Source organism: Myotis nattereri (assembly GCF_964212035.1).
Source record: "Myotis nattereri genome assembly, chromosome: 13".
Lineage (NCBI taxonomy): Eukaryota > Metazoa > Chordata > Mammalia > Chiroptera > Vespertilionidae > Myotis > Myotis nattereri.
The window spans coordinates 8,964,728-8,992,332 of record NC_138088.1 but is presented as its reverse complement, the minus strand read 5'-3'; the positions used below and the strand labels follow the sequence as shown (position 1 = coordinate 8,992,332).

The following is a 27,605-nucleotide window of genomic DNA, read 5'->3' as shown; positions in this document are numbered from 1 at the left end:
CTCTATCTCTCTCCCTTCCTCTCTGTAAAAAATCAATACAATATATTAAAAAAAAAGAAATATAAAAAATCTAGGAAACATATCATCACCTAAAGATAGCAATAATTCTCCAAATACCAAGTTTGAAGGTACAGAATTTTGTGATAGAGCAGGTAAAGAATTCAAAATAGCTCTTTTGAAGAAACTCAAGGAGCTACAGCAACACTCAGAAAGAAATCAGGGGGGAAAGATATGAACAAAATGAGTTGTTTATTAAAGAGATATAAGTCATAAAAAGTAACAAAACAGAAATCCTGGAACTGAATCATTCAATGAATGAAATTAAAAATGCAATAGAAAGTTTCTGCAGAAGAGTAAATCAAATGCAAGCAGCCCAGCTGGTGTTGCTCAGTGGTTGAGTGTTGACCCATGAACCAGAAAGTCTCGGTTCAATTCCCAGTCAGGGCATATGCCCTGGTTTCGGGCTCGATCCCCAGTGGGAGGTGTGCAGGAGGCAGCCAATCAATGATTCTTTTATTATTGATGTTTCTATCTCTCCCTCTCTCTTCCTCTCTGAAATCAATAAAAATATTTTTTTTAATGTAAGCATAAGTGAGAAAAAAGATAGAAATAAACCAATTAGAAGAAAAAAGGATGAATAAAGCCTGTTTGACCTATGGCACTCTGTCAAATATACAAATATGAAAGTAATTTGGGTTCCAAAAGGAAAAGAGAGGGGGAAAAGGGAGAAAGTATATTTTAAAAAATAATAGCTGAGATTTTCCCAACCTGGGGAGAGGTTTGGACTTAAAAGACCAAGAACCCAGCCCCACTGGTGTGGCTCAAAGCATCTACCCATGAACCCAGAGGTTACCTGGTTTGATTCCTGGTCAGGGCATATGCCCAGATTGCAGGCTCCATCCTCAGTGGGGCCGTGCAGGAGGCAGCTAATCAATGATTTTCATCATTGATGTTTCTATCTCTCTCTTCCTCTCCCTTCCTCTCTGAAATCAATAACAAAAAAAATATACTTAAAAAAATCACAAAGCCAATAGATCACTCTGTTCTCTCAATGCAAAAAGACCTTCCCAAGACACAGTATAATGAAACTGTCAAATATCAAATATAAAGAGGGAATGCAAAAAAGCACCAGTGGGAAAAAAGATTGTTACTTCCAAAAGAACCCCCATTAGGCTGTCAGTGGATTCCGGAGCAGAACCCCTACACACCCAGAGAAAGTGGAGTAATATATTCAGAGTTGAAAGAAATAACATGCCAGATAAGAATACTCTATCCAGCAAAGTTATCCTTCAGATAGGAAGGAGAAATACTTTCCCAGATAAACAAAAGCCAATTTTATCACCATTGACATGCCTTGCAAAGAAGATTTTTAAGCTGAAAGGAAATGACTCTAACCAGCAACATGAAAACATATAAAAATATACAAGACACTGGTAAAGAAAAATATACAATCAGACTTGGAAAACTGAAACTCTGTAGTAGAATGATATGTCAATTTGTTAATAAATATGCAATACAATAAGAGGTAAAAAGCGGCATCAAAAACATAAGAGGGGACAAGTGAAAGTGTAAAGCTGATGCCGTTGTAATAACCGGGTAATTATTTAACAGGAAAGAAGGGAAGGGAAGGCTGTATATATAGGCATGCAATTTATCCAGCTTTGCCAAAAAGCTGCATTTAACACTCTCCAAGTCAGTTCCCCACTCATTGATGGGGGAAGGGACAAGACGAAGGCAATTTAGACTCATGCCCAGTGAGGTCTGATGATGTGGGAGGCTAATTGCCTGTCAATCACACCTGTAAACAAGTAATTGGCCAGGATGGGCGTGGCCGCTGCAAGGGCACGAAACCTAAATATTTAAACTTAACAAAGAAGTGAGCTCTCTCTTGGGACTCTTGCTGCAGGGGCTGCGCTCTCCCGTGCACATGGTGCATGGCTATGTTGGGCTCCCCACGTGGACTAGTGGACTTTGATCTGGCCTGAATGCCAAACCACACCGGCTGCAACATGGAACGGGAACTCTGGACACCGCTCCGTTTCTGACTGCTGAACTCCCAGCTGCACCTCTTCCAGGACTGGCTTAAGGGGCTGGGGACTTTGGAAGCTGAGAAAGGTAACTTTACACAAAGAAATCCTTCTTCCACATTCCATCCTCCAGTGGGGGCTTCTGAAAACGTTTCTTTCAGCAGCACCCCAAGAACCTCACTCTCCCCAATGTGAGGGGAGTTTCATCCACTGGCAGCAAAGCCTTTATAGGCAATCAAAGTGACTATCTTTAAATGGGCTCTGTTGTCTGTGAGATGTCTTATGTAAGCCTTGTGTTAACCAAGATGTAAAAACCTAGAATAAATTTGCAAAAGATAAAGAGGAAACAGAGTATACCACCACAGAAAATTACCAACTTACAAAGGTAGACGAAAACAGGTCATAAAATGGAAATACAAAACAACCAGAAAGCAAGTAATAAGACTGCTTCACTGAGTCCTTACATACCAAATAACTCCAAATGTAAATGGATTGAATTCACCAATCAAAATGCAGAGAGCAGTTGGATGAATAAATAACAAAAACCAACTATATGCTGCCTACAAGAGACTCACATCAGCTTTAAGGACAACAGACAGTAGTCTCAAGGGATGAAAAATAGATTCCATGCAAGTGGACATCAAAAGAAAACAGGAATTGCTATATTTATATCAAACAAAATAGGCATTAAACCAAAAATGGTAACAAACACACAAGATTATATAATAGTGAAGGATCAATTCATCAAGAAGATATAATAATTGCAAATGTATATGCACCCAAAATCAGAATCTCTAAACACATTAAGCCAATACTAAAATATTTAAAGGGAGAATAGACAACACAATTATAGTAGGGAAGTTCAGTACCCTACTTTCAGCAAGGATGAATCATCAGACAGAAAATCAAGAAGGAAAAGTTGGACTTGAAACATACATTCGACCAAAAGGACTTACAGAACATTCCATTCAACAGCAGCAGCACACACATTCTTCTCAAATGCACACAGAACTTTCCCCAGAAGAAAGCAGATGTGAGGACACAACGCAGGTCAGCAAATTTGAGAAGACTGAAATCATGTCAAGTGTCTTTTCTGAACACAAAGGTATAAAAATAGAAATTAACAAGAAAGCTGTGAAATCTAAAAATATGTTGAAAGTAAGCAATACATTTCTTTTCTGTAATTGAATTTATTGGGGTTACATTTTTGTTTGTTGGTTTACTTTATACCACATCTCATCCTCCCATGGGGTCCTCTGAAAATTCTTATTCCAGTGGTGCCCAAGGACCCAACTCCCACGAACAATTCTCCGATGAAACCTTCATTGTTATTTTGTTCCCTGAATGCCATCTCTGTGTGCTGGTAAATGTTAACTGTCCTATGCCCACCAATGTAAAAGGAGTATGTGCCTCTCCGTTTTACTCTTTATTTAGTCTCAGCGATTTCCCTGCTTTGCTTTCTCCTGCCTCCCTAATCTACCACCAATGGGTTTCATGCAATTCTCCTTAGGTCTCTTCCTTTGATTTTAATGTATAAAATTAGCTATAAAACTGCCATTCTCCAGCGCATTTTCTCAACCCATTACGATTTTGTTTCCTGGCAATTACCAGCTCGGTTCATATAAACTCATAAAAATTCTCTACAGGTCTAGAGGTTACTTACATCAACAACTGAATGTTATATATTATCTCCATTGTTTGAAATGACAATTTTAACATATATTAAATTCTTATGTATATTTAGATCTGTTTCTGTTCTTTTTGGAAGCCAGCACCACACTTTTAAGTTATTTTCATAATAATATACAAGTGTGTGTATTATTATGAAAATAACTAGAAACTAATGTACCTGGTTTCAAGTTCTTTGTTTAACATTCCCAAAAGAATATGTATTATTCTTTAAGGTTATACATTTCCTGATAAGGTTAAAACTATTTGTCAAGTAGAACAAAACCAAACTCTTCATCAAAACTTTTTATTGTGATTTTGATTGAAATCAAATTTTAGAGGATTTTCTGTAAAGGTAAATACAAATATAAAACAATAGAATTTCCCCTGGTGCAAAAGGGGGGAAGACCTTGGCTCCGCTCTTTTCTTCGAGCATTTCCTTGAGAAAATAGTAAATCTTTTCTTTGTCCTTTTCATATGTACTAGTATGTAATCTTTTAAAAAGTAAATAAGCCTGATTATTTTTACAACCCAAGAAACCTTCTAAAGGCCTTGAAGCTATATCTTTGGAATGTAACTAGCACAGATAATCACTCTATTTATCAGGTGGATTTAAGATAAACTATGTGTAGCAAATGGAACATCCTCTAAAATGGGATATATATATACTAGAGGCCTGGTACACAAAATTTGTGCATGGGACGGGGAGTCCCTCAGCTCAGCCTGCACTCTCTCGCAATCTGGGACCCCTCGGGGAATGGCCTAAACCAGCAGTTGGGCATCCCTCTCGCAATCCAGGACTGCTGGCTCCAAACCGCTCGCCTGCCTGCCTGCCTGCCTGCCTGATTGCCCCTAACCACTCTGCATGCCTGCCTGATCACCCCTAACTGCTCTCCTGCCTGCCTGATCGCCCCTAACCGCCTCTGCCTCAACCCCGGCTGCCGTGGCTTCATCTGGAAGGACATCTGGAATGACATCTGGAAGGTCGTGAGGCTGTCTGGTCTAATTAGCATATTATGCTTTTATTATTATAGATATATACCTGACTATATAAAAGTGTGATTTCTGTCTTTGCAAACTCATTAGCAGATGACCTGGGATGCCTATCACAGTTTCCTTTAACGCTTATTCAATAATAAAAACTTTTCTTTTTTCTCCATCTGTGAAGAGGATATTTTGGGTTGACAAGAGACATTTTTAATTATTTCCCCAACACCTCTTAATTAGAAAACTGGTGTGTGTGTGTGTGTGTGTGTGTGTGTGTGTGTGCCCTGCATACATATACAGGGTGGGGCAAAAGTGGGTTTACAGTTGTTTGTATGGAAAATAATGCAATAATTTATAAATAATAATACAAGAATAAACTTTCCCATAGTTACAACTGTAAACCTACTTTTGCCCCACCCTGTACATATATACACACATACTCAAATGTATGTACATATTTCCTCTATATAAATTGTTTTAAAATTAATTTTATTATTAAAAACTTAATATTTTTGTAACTACTTTGCATGGAAACGCATGTCTACTGCTCACACAAGAGTAAATTGATGTCATAAAGTTACTGACCAGGAAATCAGCATTTAGTCCTTAGTGAAAGGACAGTCAAAATATTTTATACCATTGGGATAAAACTAGTAAAAATCTGATAAGAGTGTGCACCTAATTAAGCGTTTTTCTCCCTCTCTCTTTGTAAGTGGTTTGTGTTTTTTTAGCTTATCCAAAAGTTTTCTTTATTACAAGTTCCCTGTATTCTGAGACAAAGCCGCCGCTGCAAGGTATTATTCTTGGAATGCGATGTACTTGGTTTCAAGTTCTTTGTTTAACCGATGAATGTTCACTGTCGGACCCCAGGCAGTTCTAACGGTCACCGCATGGCCACGGGCAGTTCTCACATTGACTGTGGGCAGGGCTAATGGTCACCGCACGGGCAGGGCTAATGGTCACCGCATGGGCAGGGCTAATGGTCACCGCATGGGCAGTGCTAATGGTCACCGCACGGGCAGGGCTAATGGTCACCGCACGGCCAGAGCTAATGGTCACCGCGCGGGCAGGGCTAATGGTCACCGCACGGGCAGGGCTTTGATGTCCCGCCCCCAGCTGCGGGCTGCGGTTGTCAGCAGCTGTCAGCGAGGACAGGAAGGAGGCCCGGCCCCTAGAAGCCCATCGCAGCTGCAAACGCTCAGGCCGCTGAAGCCAGGCCTCCTGACGTCACCTGAAAGGGAGTCGCCGGAGGCTCGGAGGCCGCGGGTCCCGAGTGGGCGCGGGCGTGGGCGGCTCCTGCGCACTCGGACCCTGGGCTCGGCGTCGCCATCTTCCGCGGCGCCCGCGGGGACTCCAGCTCGGGCGCGGCTGTCCGCAGGCATCTGCGCGGCGGAGGGAGCGCCAGGTGCGTCCAGGCGCGTCTGGAGGTCAAGGCCGGGCGGGCCGGCGGGAGGCCTCTCCGCGGGGCGCGCGGGGCGCAGAACCCGAGCCGCCTCCCCACCCCCCAGCTGCGCGCTGGCCGCCCAGGGGCGCCGTGGGGAGGCGGCGGGCCGGCGGGGCGGCCGGGTGTCCGCTCATGGGCCCCGGAGCGGCGGGACGCGGGGAGGCCGGGGTCGCGGGGGAGCGGTGTGCGTGACGGGGTGCAGAGCCATCGCGGCCCGCCGCACCGCGCGGGGGACCGGGCCGCAGCCGAGCGCCCGCGGTCCACGGGCAAGTTCATCGCGGGACGATTCAGACGCGCGTCTGTGCACTGGCGGTACCAGCCTTTCGGGCGTTTTCTGTGTTGAAGCGGGTACAGTACTTGGCGTGGTGACTCGGACAGACGGGCTGCTTTGTTATCACAGGGTGTGCTGTTCTTTTCATTGCTGGCTCATCGGATCCTCTTCATCCTCATCACCATCCTTTCCATCCGTATCAATCACCTCCATTTCAATAAATCGAGCGGTAACGGTTCAGCGAGAGCCATTGTTTACCCGGAGTTGGCCTGCGGGCTTTACATTCTCCTTTGTTTTACTCTGTGGCTCATGCTGATTCCCGCACTAACATTTGCATTGAGCACAGCAGTTGTCCCAGCACGTAATTAGCGGGCAGTGGATTAGGACAACCTAACCTTACCTCCTAGTGTTCTATTTCCAGCGCTTGTGGAGGCTTCCTCAGAATTCTTGTGCCGAAATGCTGTAGCTGCGTTCTCCTCCCTGTCCCTATTCTCACAAAACTGGTAAACATGTACGTTGAAACCATAATGGAAGCGCCGACTTTTAAGTTTTATGGGAGAAGCTGCAAATTCTACCCAGTCAGGAGGGGAAGGGAGGCAGACATCGTTAAAAAATGAAAACTGCAGTTTCATCCAGGCTCCATGCTATGGAAGTGATGTCATATGCCTGTCATTGGCCGGTGCGTCTGGCTCATGGAGCATCCTCTTGCAGCGGTTCTCAACCTGTGGGTCGCGACCCCCGAAAATACATCCTGCATATCAGATATTTACATTACGATTCATAACAGTAGCCAAATTACAGTTATGAAGTAGCAACGAAAATAATTTTCTGGTTGGGGGTCACCACAACATGAGGAACTGTATTAAAGGGTCGCGGCATTAGGAAGGTTGAGAACCACTGCAAGCACCAGGCCAGCGGGAAGGGGTTCCTGCTGCACATGGGAAAGATCTACGCGTGAGGCGTCTGGTTACCTTTCGCTGCCTAGGCAAAGTGCCTCTTTGGGGATGATGGTACCAAATTGTTCTTTTAGAAGTTAGATGTGTGTCATTGTCAACACTTTAGATGGCCATGTCAGAATTCGTTAAGGCCTAATTAAATTTACCTCAGGCCCAGCCCAAGTTTGGAGGGGACAGTGAATTCCATGGTGCTGTCTGGATTTGTGGCACTGGGTCAAGACTTACAGAATCAGAACAGTACATGAAGGTTGTTCAACATTCTCTAATTCTTCTTCGTGTTAAAGATAATAGCATTGAAAATAAGACAGTCTCTAGGTTGGTCATAGCAGAGCCTTGCATGGCCCATAAGACTCCAGATCCACTATAATGAAGTCAACACAAGGTTCTTGGAGAAGTGATTTTTGAGAAACTAATTTAGGGAGAAGAAACATCTTATTTTTGAGAGGTTTTGTAGGCTTTCTAAACTTGTGAGGCTTATAGTAGTAATAGGAAAAATTGTCATGACCTGTAATTTAAACACTTTCCATATCAATAAATATTTATCTTCATCATCATTTGTAACACCAACACAGGGTCCATCCTTTGGATATATATTACACACCTTGCTTAGCTAATTTATTATTGGATGTTTATGCTTTCAATTCTTTTGTGGTATTTAGTAAATAGACACAATTTTCAAAACAGTCACTAGGAAAGAAATGTTTAAATTCACTCAAAAATGTCCCAAGGTTATCAAGATTGATTTCAGAGTCACCAGGGGACAGATTCACGGCCCTTCCTATTTCTTCTCATGTTTCCAAGGAATGTTTTCCTTTTACTAAACTGTTGTCTGGAAACTCTGACAGGTGATTCCTGGAGCTGCAAGATCAAGTCTCATGACTTTTGTCTTACAACGTTCCTTGTTCTGGCTGCATAGTTTCTATTCTTTCCCCAACGCAGCCGAAAATGAGCAAATTCCAGGTGAGTCATTTCCTTAGCCCTTACTTTGTTTCACTGTGTGTGTGTTCAATGAGTTTTATGAAATAGAGTCCTTTTATTAAATTTAAAAGTTAAATAGTTAAAAATCACCTTTAGGGAAAATACTGTTTTTAGGGAAAATACAGCAGTTTCCAAGACCTTTTCAAGAGATCTGTGAGGTCAGCATGTATTATTAAAATGCAAAACCCAATTTACACTGTTGACATTTGCACCAGTGGTGAAGAGATTGCAACTTGGTTGGCATGAATTAGGACAGTGACACCAATGCCATTGCATTCCTCTGCAGTGTTCTCCCCTTTACTTAAGGATATCTTTGATGAAATAGTAAAAATTAGTTTTATTAAATTTTGACCCTTGGGTACATATCTTTTTAGCATTCAGTGTGACTAAATAGGAAGTTCACATAAAATACTTCTGCTGCGCCTGAACTATGATGGTTGGTGGTCTTGAGGGAAATAAAGCGCCGTGGGGCTGTTTGATTTGTGAGCTCATCTAGCCACTTTTTCATGGAATGCTGTTTTTCCTTAGAAGAACAAATGGCAGGCAGGCTGGTTATTCAGACGGGTATTTAACAAACATTTTCTCAAAAGTGAGTGAAGTGAGCCTGTCACTGAAAATAACTGTCTCTGTGTGTTCCCAAGGTTAAAATTTAAGCTTCAAGTGAAAATGAGAATTTTGGAAAACTTCTATCCTTCACTATGAACTTGACAACTTCTAATACTTAAATACTTTTCTGATGAGATTGGTGAGGATACTAACAAATGTGATATTATACATTTATATTATATTCAACATATAATATAAAAATATATATAAAAGCCTAATACAAATTGTCCTGTTAGGCAGGCACTCAACTGGGAATTTTACTGCTCGCTATGATGGGCACTGACCACCAGGTGGCGCACTAGGAACATGGTGTGCATCGCCCCCGCACGCTGCGGTCCCGCCCGGCACTCACTGCCAGTGCTGGCCCAGCCCCAATCCCCCAAAGACAGCAACCGGCAGTGGTGAGGGCAGGGCCACCCCTCCCAGGCACTGAAGGGGCAGGGCAGGGAGGCTGCCAGCAGGCCTTGTTCACCCTTCAAGGCTTCTCCACCTCCCCCTGCTCACACCTGCTGCCAGCAGACAGGGGACCAGGGGCCGTGGTGGGAGGGGCCGGGCAGGGGCACAGAGGATAGGCTGAGACCCGCCCCTGTGCCCACCACAGCCTCACGGCCCACGGTTCCTTTCAAGGATGCACGAATTTGGGTACTCGTCCCCTACTATCTATATCATAAAAGGCCCGTGGTCAACACGCCGTAACACCATCACGACCAAACGAGCAACGGCTCTTGCAGCGGAGAGCTATGGGTGGCAGAGAGCTATGAGTGGCGGAGGGCAGGGCGTGAGCTACTAGCAGCGGAGAGCTAAGAGTGGCAGAGAGCTAGGAGCAGCGGAGGGTGGGGCGCGAGCTATGAGCAGCGATGGGCGGGGCAGCCAGCTGAAGCAAGAGGAAGCGAGCCATGTGCACGCTGGGCCTCTAGTAATATAATAATGTACCCTATATAATAAAGAACTAATATGCAAATAGTCATCATGCCCTCATGCTCTCATGCCCTCGCACCAGGGCTGGGGGACCTGAAGCTGTGCCCCCCACCTTGATAGGGGTGGGGCCAGCTGGGCCTGGGTCTCGTGCGATTTCAGGGTGCACGTGGATGGGCAGGGACTTGACTCTGGGTCCCGTGGCGATCCCCAGACTCTGACAGGAGGGAGATTTTCATATACATTTTACTAATTTTCTTTCATCTCTGACACTTCTATTATAGAAAAAGGGCAAATAGCAATATTAAAATATTTCTGCTAGCCCTGGCTGGTTTGACTTTGTGGATAGAGCATCGGCCTGTGGACTGAAGGGTCCCAAGGGCATGTGCCTGGATTGCAGGCTTGATCCCCAGTAGGGGATGTGCAGGAGGCAGCCAATCAATGATTCTCTCTCATCATTGATGTTTCTCTCTCTCTCTTTCTCTCTCCCTCTCCCTTCCTCTCTGAAATCAATAAAAATAAAATAATTTTTAAAATGTTTTAAAAAAATAAAACAAATAAATAAAACATTTCCTCTAATTAATTCCCTTTTAATGTGCACGAATTTCGTGAACCGGGCCACTAGTATTATATAATGATTGATTATAGCAATCAACATTTGATTGGTATTTCTGACTTGAGCTCAGAGGCAAACTCAATCAGTTTAAGAGGACAGAGGGATGCAGTGAAGTGAGGACGAGGGAGTAAGTTGGTTAGGGAATGCCCACTCTAAAAGGTAATATTTGAGGAATGTTCTGAATTAAATAAGCCAGGGAGCCAAGAAGAAATATGGCAGAAGAGCATTCTAAATAGGAGCAATAGCAAGTACAAATGCCCTGAGGCATGTTTCAGAAACTGTATTGGGGACATTGAAGCAGATAATGGGGACATAGAGAGAAGTGACTTAGGGGAAGCAAGGTAAGAGGTAAAATCAAAGAGGTAAAAGGAGCTAGAATATGTAGGACGTTATAAGTTTGTAGAAAACATTGAGTTTTTATTTTATGTATTAGTTCTTTAAAAAATATTCAGCCCAACTGGCATGGCTCAGTGGTTGAGTGTTGACCTATGAAGCAGGAGGTCATGGTTCAATTCCTGGTCAAGGCACCTGCCCCAGGTTGCAGGCTTGATCCCACTGGAGGTGTGCAGGAGGCAGCCAATCAATGATTCTTTCTCACCATTGATATTTCTATCTCTCCCACTCATTTCCTCTCTGAACTCAATTAAAATATATTTTAAAAAACACTACATTTCAGATTCTAAATATTTAGAATATAAATAAAGCAATTATCAGAGGAAGTTGTATAGCCTTAAATAGTTCTATCCGTAAAAACCCAAGAATGAAAATAATTAGCCCAGCCATGGGCAAACTACGGCCCGCGGGCCGGATCCGGCCTGTCTGAAATGAATAAAACTATTGAAAAAAAAGACCGTACCCTTTTATGTAATGATGTTTACTTTGAATTTATATTAGTTCACAGAAACACTCCATCCATGCTTTTGTTCTGGCCCTCCGGTCCAGTTTAAGAACCCATTGTGGCCCTCGAGTCAAAGTTTGCCCACCCCTGCTCTAGCCATTACCAAACCATATAGACACTATATGAGTTACCCTCCCACTCTCTCCCAGTAGTTATTAATTTCCAATTAATTACAAAGATGCATTATGCTTCTTTCCCCCAGTGCTGCTACTTGAATGTAAATGTTTATTGCTTACATGTGTCTCTAAATTTTCTAACACTCCATCTTTCTGATGTGCCATTTGCCTCTTCTATTTTAGTTTTATTCTAAACTACTAATCTCATATAACTCTAGTGGTCACATCTCTCTCTTCAGTGGTTCCCCATTATCTGTATTTGCATCTACAAAGCAAAAGAGTGAACATTCCAAAAATGTATAAGACAGTCCACATAGTGTGAAATAGCAGAATGTTAATTCATATTTTTTTAATTGCACATGCTTTAATTTTTTATTTTTTAGATATGTTTTATTTATTTCAGAGGGGAAGGGAGAGGGAGAGAGAGTTAGGAACATCAGTAATGGGAGAGAATCATTGATCAGCTGCCTCTTGCACAACCCAAACTGGGAATGGAGCCCACAATCTGGGCACATGCCCTTGACCGGAATCAAACCCAGGACTCTTCAGTCCACAGGCCGAGGCTCTATCCACTGAGCCAAATCCGGTAGGGCAATACTTTTCTTTCACATAAATACAAAAAAGAAAACTTGTCAACTTTAGTAAACAAACTAATAGATGTAAATATATGATGTATAAGACATTAAGTGGGTATGCAAAATACCCACTTAATGTCCCAAAAGTCAAATTCAGAATTACTCCATGTTTTGTAACCTGACTTGACTATCACATAACTAATTTTGGTCCTACACTATGTTCTCATATTATACTTTCTTATTTGTAGTTTCCTAAATTTGCCATTATTGATGCATCTGCACCTTTGCCAGTTCTGTTTTTTTATTCCTGAAGTTTGCATAGTCACTTGAACCACCTGATAAAATCTAACTTAATAATACAAAATACAAAACAACTATCCCTATTTGTGACTATCTTACATCTTGTATACTCTTCTGTCAAAGCACCTGCTGTGCATATTGCATGTTAAGAATTTACATCTTGCCCTAGCCAGTTGGCGCAGAGGATAGAGCATTGGCCTGCGTACTGAAGGGTCCTGGGTTCGATTCTGGTCAAGGGCACGTACCTTGGTTGCAGGCTCTTCCCTGGTCCGGGCTCTGGTCAGGGCTCATGCAGGAAGCAACCTATCGATGTGTCTCTCTCTCTCTCTCACATTGATGTTTCTCTCAGTCTTTCCCTCTCTCTGAATATCAATGGAAAAGTGTCCTTGGGTGAGGGTTTAAAAATAAAAAGAATTATTTACATCCTTGCCTCCCTGCCAGAATGTAAGCTCCTTGATAACAGAAATAGTTATTTTCATTCATCGTTGTATCCCCAGCAGAGATCCAGACTTCCAATGATATCTCAGTGAATATATATTGAACAAATACTTTGTCTGTGTGTAAAGCAGGGTACAGAGTAGCAGTGTATCTTAACTTTCCAGGGTGGGTAAATTCTACAGTTAGCACATTAAGAGCTAGTTTACATGTCTTTTCAATGCTACTCTATTCTGATAACTGCAGAATAGAGCTGAAATATGTTGTTACAGGGATCAGTAACGTTCCAGGATGTCACTGTGGAATTCACCAAGGAGGAGTGGCAATTACTGGACGAAGCCCAGAGGGCCCTGTACAAGGAAGTGATGCGGGAGAACTACCGCCACCTCGTCGCAGTGGGTGAGAAAAACTGCCCCCTCAGTGACTCCTAGTAGTTTGCACTTTCTTTCCCAGTTGTGGAACATGTAAGGTATCTTTAGGTTTGAATAATACTAGTTTTTTTCATGAATCCATTTTGGGCACCAGAAAAACATTTGTGTCTCCACCCTCCCCACTGAAAGAACCTAAACTTACCACGCCTAGGAGGACCTTCATTGTTCTGCCCCGAAAACTCCCTTCGGTTCTTCAGAGTCCCTGAATTCCAAGCGAGTTCTGTTTTCTTTATCTTTTCCATTTTAGGTTATTTTGTGAATAAGTCAAATGCAGTTTTGAAGTTGAAGCAAGGAAAGGAGCCATGGATATTAGAAGTGGAGTTTCCACATCAGAACTACACTGGTGAGTGAGAAGTCAGAGCCCTGGTGATTAGTAGTGAGGTTGTTGGTGCCTTTTGCCTTTTGAAATGCTTTTCAGGAATATTTTTTAAGTGCCCTAGATGTCTGGAAATGAATGAGGATGCTTGATCAGCATATGTAAGCAACATAAATCACACCTCCAATTTTCATTCTCTCCACTGAAATTCCCCCCTTCGTTCAACATTTTTATATGTTTACCTATCTTTCCTATACACTAACCTTGACTTAAACTTTTTTTCTAGAATTCAATTACTTCTGTCATCAAAGTATGCAGCTATAATTGATCCTAAAGTGTTTATGACTCTGGCTTATACATTTTTTTCAAATGCCATTTTCCTCCTTTTATTAACACAAATGCCTTCGTTAGTTTTTGCACCAATTTTAACTTCCTATTCTCTCTTTAAACTCTGAAACTAGATTATAAATCACTATGCCTTTCATCAGTTTTATTATTTCAAAGATGATACTTCCATGTAGATGGTGTTTGTCTTTTACCCAAAGTACTGATTATGCTTCCTAAAATAACACTAAGATAAAAAAAATAAAACAAACAATCTCACTTTCTTCCTTAAATATTTTTCATGTATTTTCTGACTTGTGCATTCATGTGCAGAAGCCATGCCTGGCATATGTTAGTTTGTTCACTAGATATTTTTTGAAAGATTCAGTTTCAGTTAACAAAAGACACACTCTATCTTCTGCCCTGTGAAGTAACTTCTGCCAGGGCTTAACTTTTCTAGACCAAAGCCTTGTTTTTTAGGCTGTGAACTCCTAAAATTGATGTTTCCAGCACCTTTATTTTATTTATATTTTGGTACCATATTTTACCATCCTATAGGATAGATCCACTGATCTAAATTCCTTCTTTATCAGTGTTAAAAGCTAATTTTTAATTTAAATCCTCATAGTAGTTGTATAATGCTGCAAAGTTATATTGCTACTAGTCTATCATGGTAAACTTAGACTGACTCATGATTACAAAACACAGTTAAATTAATATTCTGTCAGGAACTAGTCTAGCCTTTCTAGCCTACTGCATCTTGTTTTTCCTTGTGACTCTCTGAACACATGCTAATCATTACTTCATTTACTCTCTGAAGTATCTTTCATAAATAGAATCTTGTTTCACGTGAATCCAAGTTAACCTTGCAGAGTCCCTATCAAATAACTTTTATGTTTCCCCTACAAATGCCATGAACTTCAAACCATAAGCCTCTGCTCATAATCTTTGACTTTCTGTGAAGCATTTAAACATGAATAAATATGAAGATCAGTAAGTGTTCTAGAATGATGTTGAACAATTAATCTAAAAACAATGCAGTAAATTGGAGCATAGATGTGAGAGCTAAGATATGAAAGTAGAATAAGACCGTTGTTGAGTCATAGGTAACATTGCTTTGGAGATGCAGTATTTGGTGGTCAGGGTTGAACACCTCTGGTGCTATAACTGGGAAATGATCCTGCTATATGGATGGCATATGCTCTGCTTTTAAAAAAATCTTTCCTTTTGGACATATACCTTCCTGGGTCCTCTGTTCTAGTGAAAATTAAGTCTAAGCTATAGGACTGTTCCTCTGGACATGAGAAAATTAATGTTCTGAACAAGTCACTTTAATGTTGACATCTAGATTGCTGTGTATGGGTAAAGAGGAAATAAAGTAGAAGTTTATAGTCTGCGAACTACTAGGAATCCTAACACAATAGACTAGGTGTGAGCAGATAATAACCTATGTTCTTTAGCTCCTTCATCCAATTTAATCATTGCCCTGATATTTCCAGTGAACATAGTTGTGTACTGTTTTTAGCACCCTACTTACTGTTACTTGTCCTTAATAATGGGCTCCCAGCATTCTCTATGAATCTCACATTCCTGCTCAGCAATTCTTTAAATATTTTTTGTTCTCTCTCCCTGATCTTTTTTTTTTTGGTCTTAATTTTCTCCTCCAAGGTTTTTGGTGTTTTTTTAAATCCTCATCCAGTGATATTTTTCCATTGATTTTTAGAATGGAAGAGAGAGGGAAAGACAGAAATATCAATGTGAGAGAAATAACATTGATTGGTTGCCTCCTGCACAATCCCTGACCAGGCCGAGAGGAGCCTGCAACTGAGATATGTGCCCTTGACCGTAATCAAACCGGGGACCCTTTGGTCTGCAGGCTGACACTCTATGCACTGAGCCAAACAGGCTAGGGCAGTGATTGGCAAACTGCGGCTCGTGAGCCACATGCAGCTCTTTGGCCCCTTGAGTGTGGCTCTTCCACAAAATACCGACTTCTGCGCATGGGCCACGAAGTTTCAATCGCACTGTACATGCGCGCCCGCACATGGTATTTTGTGGGCCAAAGAGCTGCATGTGGCTCGCAAGCCGCAGTTTGCCGACCAATGGGAGGGCATCCTCCAAGTTTTTAAGGTCATTATTTGTAAAGTGTCAGTGGTACTTGGGTTTATAACCACATTCCTCCCCTTTCTGCTATAGCAGTTTTTAGTGTTTATTATTTTTTATAAACCAGTGAAACAGAGGAAGTTTGCATTTGAGAGTTCCTTCATTTGCACAGATTGACTTGAAGTCTAAGAATCAACCCAACCCTATGACCACACTATTGTTTAAGATGGATATAGTATAAAATATTGGATTTTTTTTGTAGATCTATGGAAGATTCATGAATCACAAGAAAGACACCAGGAAAGCCAAGCTGAAAAGTCAAGGCAAGTTCAAGAATTCAGTTTTAAAACTAGAAGTTTTGTAAGAAAGGGTCTTGACGAGGGTACTGGAAGTGGGAGAGTACTAGTTAATACTACATGTGAGAAAACTAACATTGGAGCAAATTTCAAAGAACAAAATGCAAATGGGAAAGCCCTTTTTCATAATGGAGGCCTTATTCAAGATCAGGGGGCTCAATTATTGAAGCAGTCTTCTGATTCTTCAGAGTTACACAATCAGGGAGGCTTTATGATACAAAGTAGAGTTAAGTAGAGAGAGCTTATGAATGAATATAGTGCAAGTGAAGGTTCTCCTACCAAACAGTAAACCACAGTGTATGTCAGAGGGCATTCATGGTGGAGAAACCTACGAATCTAATTAATATGGGAAATTCATAGAAATTGGTTCTTATGTTGGTGGCGAGAATGGCACCAGGTGTTAGACTGGTGAAGTCAGACCAGACCTTGGTTCAGCAACCTCGGCACTTGAGTTCTGGCTAAGAAAGAATTCAGATCCAAGACTCACACTGTAAGAGAAAGTGTATCTCTAGAAAGTCACAGAGGTAGAAGTGAGCTGAGGAATAAATGGGCTCAGGAAACAAGTTAAACACATTACAGGAGCAAAACAAGGGCCCTTGGAATTTAGGAGAGAGAAAGGTAAAAGTAATGCACCTGGTGGGAAGAAGAGGACAAGGGGAAAGGCTCAGATGTGCTCCCAAGAGGGGGAGCCAACCTAAATCTTGAGGTTATTTATCTGGAGGTCTCAGGGGAGGATCTCAATAGAATATTCATCAGCTTTCCAGGTGTGTCCTTTGAGGCTCATGGTCTCTACTGATTTGTTGGCACCAAGGCAGAGGCTCATTAGTCATTGCAGGTCCTGAGGTCAGCCATGGCATCATTTGTCTGGTTTTGTTTCTTTTGTGGGTCTCAGGCTAAAACACAACGGAGGCCTAGATGTTATCCCTAGGGATTGATGCCTAAGGGAGTGACCATGCAGGGGCCCACATGGGAGTTGCATGAGGCCACTCTTTGGCCCCTTGTTCCTCCTCTAAGGGGGTCTATCCCAAGACTAGCAACATGCTAAAGAGGAAAGGTCAGGGGAGGGTCCAAATCACATGACAAGTGATATGAAAGGTCTGAGAACGTCTGGACCGTACAACCAGAAATGAAAGGTCAAGAGGTTTAAATCACATGAGCAGGAAGTGATATGCTAGGGTAGGAAAGGTTACACTGTGGGTGAGGTACTTCTTTTCCCAGTTTTTCCCATTGCTGGGAACCTGAGGCTTTCTGCCTTGGTGACCTTCTGTCCCTGGCCCATTGTCCTTGCTCTGTTCATGGCTATCTAACTGCCTACCACACAGCTGTAAAATACACACAGCAGTCAAATAGAAAAGCCTTATACATTAATGAATTTGAAATTTTTTTCTCTAGGACTGGAGAACCCACAAATCAGAAGACTCATACCAAAGAGAAAACCTATACATGCAATGAATGTGGGAAGTCCTTCTACCAGAAGTCTATCCTTACAGTACATCAGAATACTCATTCGAAGGACAAACCCAGTGAAGGTGGGAAATCTGTCCCTGGCAATGGAGACCTCACAAGACATCAGAAGACTCACAATAGAGAGAAAGCTTATGAATGTCAAGAATGTAAGAAAACTTTCTACCACCTGTCATCTCTCAGTAGACATTTGAGAACTCATGCAGGGGAGAAACCCTATGAATGTGATCAGTGTGGGAAGTCCTTCTACCAGAAGCCACACCTCACGGAACATAAGAAAACACACACAGGAGAGAAACCCTACGAATGTACTGAATGTGGGAAGTTCTTCTATGTTAAGGCATACCTAATGGTGCATCAGAAAACACACACGGGGGAGAAACCATATGAGTGTAAGGAATGCGGGAAATACTTTTCTCAGAAATCACACCTTACAGTACATCAAAGAACACACACGGGGGAAAAGCCTTATAAATGTAAGGAATGTGGGAAATTCTTCTCTAGAAACTCACACCTCAAAACTCATCAGAGAACTCACACTGGGGAGAAACCCTATAAATGTACTGAATGTGGGAAATGCTTCTACCAGAAGTCAGCCCTCACAGTACATCAGCGAACTCACACAGGAGAGAAACCCTTTGAGTGTAATAAATGTGGGAAACACTTTTACTATAAATCTGATCTTACTAAACATCAAAGAAAACACACAGGGGAGAAGCCCTACAAATGTCATGAATGTGGTAAATCTTTCTCTGTGAATTCAGTCCTGCGGTTACATCAAAGAACTCACACCGGAGAGAAACCTTATGAATGTAAGGAATGTGGGAAATTATTCTCTCAGAAGTCACATTTTATCATACACCAGAGAAAACATACAGGGGAGAAACCTTATGAATGTCAAGACTGTAAGAAATCTTTTATCCAGAAGTCAGAACTCACTGCACATCAAAAGACACACAGAGCGAGAAAGAGCAAATAAATAGTATGAATTGGGAACTTCTGTCTGAATGCACCATTCAGAATAATGAGATAATTTACACAAGACAAAATCTTAGGAATACCATCAATATGGGGAACTTTAGCAACAATCCTTCACAGCGAGGAAATACAGAGAGAAATTCTATGAGTGAAATTTTTACCATATGTCAGACTTGACTAAATATCAGACAACATAGATAGCAGAAACACTGCAAATCATGAGACATGAGAAAACCTTTGAGAAGTCAGACTTTATTGTACAACATAGGAATCACACAGGAGAGAAGTCCTGTAAGTAAAATGAATGTCAGGAAATTTTCTGGCAGGGCAGCCATCACCAGACATCCAAAAGCTCACGTGTGAGACTCTGTCAGTATCCTGATCATTCAGAAGTCTTTTTACCCCCGTTAGACTCAGGACACAGAGGGGCTGACTGCAAAGATGGGAACAGATACAGAAACTTCCATCAGAAGTGATGTTTCAGCAAATGTCAGATTATTGATACTGGGATAGAACCTTTAAATATATGAAAGCTTTTAAAAGAAAATTCAAAGAGAATCTATTCTGAGGGAAATAGTGATACCAGAAGTCATGTTACAGAGATTTGACTGTAAGGTGTGTGTTTTTGTTGTTTTTTTAAAGAAAACTACAACTGTCTAGATATGTTAAGGTTTTAAAAGTACAAATAAATTGAATAATCAGGCAACATCATTAAACACATGGAGAGTCCTGTAGTATGTAGGGCTTATGTGTGTTTGTGAGTGCACTACAAAACACAGCCTGTGGTGTTTGATGTGCGTGTGGAACCCTTACTTGTACATAGGGAAATATGTCACTTTAGTTCAGTAGTTTTTATGTACATGAAGGTATTTTACATTATGTTTTAGCAGTGACTCCTGTCAATGTGCATTTAAGTATATTTTTTAATTATAATGTATCTTTTTCTGTTTTCTGGCGTTTTTAAATGAATATGTATGTTGTTACTAACTAGTCCTTCAGAAAGAAGTTAAAAATGTTTTTGTAAAATTTTCAGCTGTCAGCTACATTTTACATTAGGAACACGTTTATAGGAAAAGCCGGAGTTTATTTTTTCAAACAGCTAATACTCCTCTACACAGTAAACAAAGAATGCGGTGTGAGCAAATGTTGTCGATCTCACTGCTGATGTTTTAGCAGGTGCCGAGTTATCTGTTTTGTATTTTGTAGGGGGTCCTAAGTGTTCTGTGCTGCCTGTTGATTTCTGGTGGAAGCGACATGACATAGGCTCCAGTTCCAGCATGGGGCAGGCCACACAACCTCTCGATGCCTCAGTATACTTTTGTAGGAGAAATGATAATATGTTAGGATTGCTTTGGGAATAAATGAGTTATTTTAATGCACTTAGAATATAGTTTCTGAGATGGAAAAATAGCTGTATGTTAGATATTATCATCATTGTAATGTGCCTCTTTTGAATTATGCTGCAGAAAAAGATTGGCTGCCAACATTCATCCCAGACTTTATTGCTGTAGTGCCATTTGATTGGTTTGTACATTTTCCCAGAAGTGACCTGGCCCACACCCATTTTTGCAGCTGGCAAATTAAGGATGGCTTTACATTTCTAAATAGCTGAAAAAAATAATGTTTTGTGATGTGAAATTTAGGAGATATTCAAATTTCAGCATCTCTCTAATGAAGTTTTTATACAAAATCCATTCATGTCTGCTTTACTTTCCTGTTCCAAGAGCAGAGCTGAGCAGTCCCAGCAGAGACCCGATGGCCCATGGAGCCTGAGACAGTTCCCAAGTGGCACTTCACCATGTTACCTTGTTCTGCTCCTTAGAGCAGAACGCACTACCGCCAATGTAGAGGCACTTTTATATTTGGTACGTGTTTCAGAAATGGTGCATACAGCAACTTGTGGTGGGGTAGTTTTGTGCTATATACTTATTTTGCGTAGTATATTTACATGCAAAAAGACTAAAGATTAGAATTTTTTTCAAATAAATGTATTTTACTTGATGATTTTTCATAACATCAAGAAATTTCCTGATGGAATGTAGCAGTGAATATTATACAAAATAAACAGTGTCTAAATAAAGTTGAATTGTTAATGGATCCCTACCCACATTATTAATTTTCCAAGTCAATGGCAAGTTTTCCCTATATCATTTTATAGTTTTTCACTATCTCATGATAAAATACCATCTTTATGTCATACTTAACTAAGGTAACCTAATAACACAAAAAAGTCACAATACCCAACTGCACCAGCTACATTACTAGTAATTTACTTTACTAGTACTATATTACTAATAAAACTAATTTATTGCCCATACTTCATATAATTTCAAATGCTGCTCCAATCTAAATCCTGCCACCTTACTTCCCCTTTTTAGTGATGACTTTCAATGAGGTTCAACTTTTTAAGCATGCTTCATTCTGATTTGTCTGTTAAACACTAATGATCACCTAGTGTGATGATATTTAGTGATTGCTTGTATCTTAAGAATAAAGTATATAAACCTTCTGATATTCCATGGTAAAATACTGTTACCCATATTGTACTCAGCTCTGACGAGCATTCCATCTTGATAGAGTTTTAAGAAGAACCTTAATGCCTTTAGAATTGCTTTTTATTTCAACCTGCTGTGAGAGCAAATACATTTCTAACTTCCTCAGGCTTCTCAATCAACAAATAAAAATTAATTAGTACTGCCCTAGCCAGTTTGGCTCAGTGGATAGAGCATTGGCCCATGGACTGAAGGGTCCTGGGTTCAATTCTGGTCAAGGGCACATGCCACGGTTGCGGGCTCAATCCCCAGTGTGGGGCATGCTTGATACGCAGGTCTGGTTGCGCCTCCCATGGAGGCAACCAATCGATGTGTCTCTTTCATCTTGATGTTTCTCTCTGTCTTTTCCCCTCCCTTCCACTCTCCCTAAAAATCAATGGAAAATAGCCTCAAGTGAGGATAAACAACAAATAAAATTTAATTAGTACTTTCCAAGGACAATCCAATAACTAGAAAATCTATTAAGAATAAAGCCTGGCTCGCCCTAGCTGGTTTGGCTCAGTGAATAGAGCATTAGCCCAAGAACTGAAGGGTCAAGGGTTCAATTCCTGTCAAGGTCAGGCACCTTGGTTGCAGGCTCCATGCCTGGTCCCTCCCACCTCCACCCCTCACCCCCGGTTGGGACTGGTGCGGGAGGCAACCAATCTCTTTCACATCGATGTTTCTCTCTGTTTCTCCCTCTCCCTGTCACTCTAAAAATCAATGGGAAAATATCCTTGGATGAGGATTAACAACAAAAAAAGAATAAAGCCTGGCCCAGCCAGTGTGGCTCAGTGGTTGAGTGTAGACCTATGAACCAGGAGGTTATGGTTCAATTCTCTGTCAGGGCACATGCCTGGGTTGGGGTCTTGATCCCCAATAGGGTGTGTGCAGGAGGCAGTCAATCAATGATTCTCATCTTTGATGTTTCTCTCCCTTCTTCTCTGAAATCAATAAAAATGTATTAGCAGAGAGCCCAACAGCATATTATGATTTGCTTGCCTTGCTTCTTTAATAAACTTGCATGCTTTAATTTTTTAATAAATTGGCTTTATCTCAATGCATGTTATTTGGGCAACTTAGCCAGGAAGCTGCAGTTTCACACTCGCCAGGAATCCAACAAAGAGGAGATGGATGCATGCCCAGTAAAGCTGGAGAGACTAGGGAAGACGCTGTCAGTCACACCTGGAATCAGAGGTCACTGGCTGGAATGGGCGTGGCCACTGCAAGCACTCGGAAATTTGGGGATACATCATCCCCTAAACAAAAACGTTTGCTCTCTTGTGCTCGTGGGACTCATTGTTCATGTGCTCCTGGCTTGCTCTTGGCTTCCTGGTATTTACCCTTATAGCCCACGGCCATAGGGGCCCCTCCATGCAATGGATAATGAACTGTAACCAGCCTGAGGCCGGACTGCTCCTGGCTCCAACATGGAAAAGAAACTCCGGACACTGGCTCTGATTTTAGTCCCACTGAACCCCATCTGCACTTCTTCTATGACTGGACTAAAGGAAATGGGACTTTGGAAGACCAGGGGTATAATTCCACGAAAATAAACTTTCAACCATATTGCATCCTCCCATGAGAATCTCAGAAAATCCCTTTTCTCAGGATATCACAAGAATTCCGCTCCCAGCGGCAACTGCAGGTGAGGCCGCTCCCCTCCAATAACACCTGGGCTTGAACCTCTGTCCTTTTGCCCTCCTCTTCTCCTCACACTTTGGGGGGGGGAGGGCAATCCTTCCAAGGTTGTGGCCTTCTCATCTTTCTTGGTTTTACTTACATTTAAAACAATGGAGAACCTGACCTAAAATAATTATTGATATTTATATTTATTTAAATGTAACTAAAGAGTCGGGTATGACTGCATGTTTTAAACATTCTTGCAGCACACCAGTTGAAAATCACTGTTTCATGGCAGCTATGTGGGCCCAGCAGCCACCTGGGGCGCATGTCAGGCCACGCAGCTTTAATATGGCACAGACTCTCTGAACACTGGCCTGTGTTCTGGGCTTGAAGACAAGGCTGGACTTTTCCCACCGGGGGACAGATGGAGATGAGACACTAGGAACCTGGCGGCAGCCTTCTATTTCCTCCCAAAATAAATCGTACCATGCCACAAGCTCCGTACATGGGTCCCTGGAATGTCTTCCTTGGGACCTGGTGAAAGAACCCCACTTCCATCAGCAAAATAGGGAAATGCAAATAAAAGACCACAAGGTCTTTCCACTCCTCTTAGAATGGAAAAAATAAAACAAACACTGGACATTGAGAAACAAGATCTCTCATTCATTGCTGGTGGGAAGGCAAAATACACTTTGGAAAACAGTATTACAATATCTAATAAATGTAAACATACACTTACCCACTCCAATATATTAACCCAAGCAAACTAAAAACTTAGGTTCACACAAAAGCTTGAACACAAATGTTTATAGTATCTTTTTCCATAACCACCAAATCAGGTGACAACAGGTGACTGGATAAACAAATTGTGGAGCACCTATAAATGGAATACTATCTATAATAACAAAAGCATAATATGCTAATTAGACCAGACAACCTTCTGGATGAAGCCGGGGGTGTGAGGGAAGCCCGGGTCCTGGGTGCGAGAGGGAAGCCAGTGCCGGCAGGCAGGGGAAGGAAGGCCTACTCTTGTATGAATTTCGTGCATCAGGCCTCTAGTTCAGTAATAAGAAGGAATGAACTAATGCCTCACACTACTATATGAATAAATCTTAAATGACTTTTGCTAACTGAAAAAAAGTCAAACCTAGAAGTGCATATTATATCATTCCATCTATCTGACATTCTGTAACAGTTAAATTATATAAAAGAGAATAGATCACTGATGCCAGGGGCTTGGCGAGTAAGTAGACATTGAGTAATAACAGGTCACTCCAGGCAATATTTATGACAATAGAATATGTTGCTTGATATTTTGGTGATGCATTCATCAAAACCCACAAAGCTATATACCACCAAGAGAGAAACTAACTCTATTCCAACAAAAAGAAAATCAAACAGGGGGAGCATTGAATGCAGACTGTGACAAGTCACTCTATTTTTACAAATAAATGTATAATGTAACTTGAATGAAAAAGGGAGGGGGAGGAACTATCCTAAATAACTTTGTAAAACATTTTTACTGGATACAATGAGACTGAAAACAAAAAGAACTGTACATAAACATTGTAGTCTCATTGGTAAATAGGGGTTAGCAATTCTGAAAGTACTTTACATGTATAGTAGTGTTAGAGTAAGTAGCTAGATATTAATAATAAAAGGAAGCAAAGGGAACCAGACATTATTAAGCATAATAATCTAGGAACCTGAATCGGATAATAAGCCTGCTTCACTAGGAAGTTATAGCTTCACACCACCCCCCACCCCCCCCGGAGCAAGCATGTCAAACTCAAAGGCTAACACGGGCCAAATAAATAAGGTTTAAGTTTATGTGGCTGCAAAAAACCAAAAGCTTCAATTTTCATAGAAACAAAGGTTTATTTTGATAGAGACATGCTGAAAACAAAGGGCTGAAATAAATGAGTAATCATTAACATAAAATAACATTTTAATAAAAATGAAGGTTTTTCTTGAACATTAGCTTACCAGATACTGAATAACCGCACAAATTAATAAGCATAGTGCAAATAAATCTATTTTTTTGTTCTCCGAAAGCAAAATATTTCCTGTTGCGCACACCAAACAAGTCAGTCCAAGACTAATGATGGGGCAATCGGCTGCAAAATATTTGCTGCTAGTATTAGTGGAGAGAAATGGTGCGCCTGTGCGTAAGGCGCGTAAGGGAAATGAATGCAACACGATTATAGTAATCAGTCATTAGTGAACATTGTAGTTCATTATTAATAACTATGTATAACAGGATATTGTAAAAGTTATGAACTTTTTATTAAAACGTTTTTTACATACCGTTACATTGGCTGGGCCGCAAAAATATTCGTTGTGGGCTGCATGCGGCCCTTGGGGTGCCAGTTTGACATGCTGGTCCGGGGCATCCTCCACCCTGGAGACCTAATCCCCCAAGCAGGAAGGAAGGACTGTTACTGGTCATTACCAGCGGAGGAATATAAACAGCAGAAATTCCTCTGCTGGGGCACATGCCCAGTAGAAGCCAAGATGGCACAAGGGAGGTGCTTTTACTATGAGACATGCACAGTAGGAGCCAAGTTAGGAAACATAGAGGCCTGTCCGTCTAGCCTGGGAAAAGGACTGGATTGGATAAGGGTCATAGAACCCTGGAAGATCTAGGAAATGGATTGGTTAGGGGGAGAACCCAATGCTAGAACGATTGAGGAGTTGGTTGGTTTGAAAGGGCTCCTAGTTTTTCCCAAGCCCACGATAACGTAATCAGCCTAACAAAAACAAAGCTCGCTCTCTCACTCTCACTCAGTAGCATGCACTCCCCAGTTTGTCCCTGCGTTTCTCTCCTAACAGCCATGCGCGGACTCCACGTGCAGGTCCAAGCCTGAGCCTGAGTATGGCAGCACAGCGCCAGCCGGGATCGGACTAAGCTGGCTGGACAAGGACAGGTACTGAACTGTACTGGCCAATGGCACAGAATTCAAGAAGCTGGGGAAAGAATATATGGGAACTAGCTTTTTAGCTAACTCTTCTATAAATCTGAAGTTATTTTTTTTTTAAAAAAAAAAAAGCTAAAAAAATGACATTGACCAAAAAGAGTTCACTATATATCTATAATAATAAAAGCATAATATGCTAATTAGACAGACAGCCGGACGACGTTCCGGATGACCTTCTGGACGAAGCCAGGGCTGCGGGGGCTGAGCCCCTTGTAAGAATTTCCGGCATCGAGCCTCTAGTTCAGCCGTGGGCAAACTACGGCCCGCAGGCCAGATCCGGCCCATTTGAAATGAATAAAACTATTGAAAAAGAAGACCATACCCTTTTATGTAATGATGTTTACTTTGAATTTATATTAGTTCACACAAACACTCCATCCATGCTTTTGTTCCGGCCCTCCCGTCCAGTTTAAGAACCCATTGTGGCCCTCGAGTCAAAAAGTTTGCCCACCCCTGCGAGTTGTTTCATAAGAAGCTCATCATAAAATACTATGCCCAGGAAAATGGGAGATATCTGTAATACAATTAACAATAAAAAACATATTTAAAAAATAAATAATATGCCCATCTCCCCCCGCCCCCCCCCCAAAAAAACATTCATAGATACAGACAACAGTATGGTGATTACCAGAGGGAAAGGAGAGTGAGGGAGGTAAACGGTGATAAATGGTGATGGAAGGAGACCTGACTTGGGGTGGTATATTATAAAATTGTACACTTGAAACCTGTATCATTTTAGTAACCAAAGTCATCCCCAATAAATTCAATAAAAATTTTTAAAAAGCATGACCATAGGATCATACTGTACTAAAAATATCGGGAGGATGTGCACATAAAATAATGTATAGTTGGCGCAGGTACATTTTGGTGTGCCCTCCTCTTTATATGAAGTTCCTTACATGTGAGCAATTTTTATTATTAAAACCGAACTGCTAGCTTGCTTTATTCCTCACTCTGGAGAGTAACTACGGTCACAAATATTAAATTTATTTTCTAAGTGTTAAAAAATTGACCTACATGCCGAAACCGGTTTGGCTCAGTGGATAGAGCGTCGGCTTGCGGACTGAAAGGTCCCAGGTTCGATTCCTGCCAGGGGCATGTACCTGGGTTGCGGGCACATCCCCAGTAGGAGATGTGCAGGAGGCAGCTGATCGATGTTTCTCTCTCATCGATGTTTCTAACTCTCTATCTCTCTCCCTTCCTCTCTGTAAAAAATCAATAAAATATATTTTTAAAAAAATGACCTACAGTAACATAACTGTTCACGCTCAGACATGCAATCCAGGCCCCTTTCCCTCCTCTAGGCTTGTGTCTGAAGGGGCAGCACTTGGATGCGGGTTGCTGGGAGGACGCCTCCGGTCCGGCCCGACAGCAGCCGCAGGTAGCAATCCCTCCACCGGGTCCGCAGGAGGAAACCGCCGGGACGCCTAACGGGAGGCACGGCGTTGCCTGGGAGGGGAATCTTGAGAATGTTCTTAACAATTTACGTGCCGGGCACCGTCCCGAGTGCTTTCACAGTAAGCGCCTGGAATGCGTATTCGTGAGAACCGTGCGAGGCAGGCCCCGCTACTAGCTTACGTTTAGGAGTTTGCAGCGAGGCATCGCGCCGAGGGCCGAGCCGCTCCTCCAGCCCCGGCTGTCAGAGTCGAGCCCCCGCGCCGCGCCCGCCGGAGCCCGCCCTCTGCGCATGTGCATCCCCGCCTCCA

The 27,605-nt window shown here is 41.8% G+C and overlaps 1 protein-coding gene across 1 annotated transcript; it reads left to right on the top strand.

The window, feature by feature from the left end:
• The first annotated feature begins 5,696 nt into the window (after positions 1-5,696).
• Positions 5,697-20,816, top strand: ZNF25 (zinc finger protein 25). The gene is made up of 6 exons (XM_081104998.1): positions 5,697-6,087; positions 8,199-8,313; positions 13,065-13,191; positions 13,471-13,566; positions 16,229-16,289; positions 17,715-20,816. The coding sequence occupies exons 2-6, from the start codon at positions 8,299-8,301 to the stop codon at positions 18,763-18,765; spliced, it is 1,350 nt and encodes a 449-aa protein (XP_080961124.1). The 5' UTR covers positions 5,697-6,087; positions 8,199-8,298; the 3' UTR covers positions 18,766-20,816.
• The last annotated feature ends 6,789 nt before the right edge of the window (positions 20,817-27,605 follow it).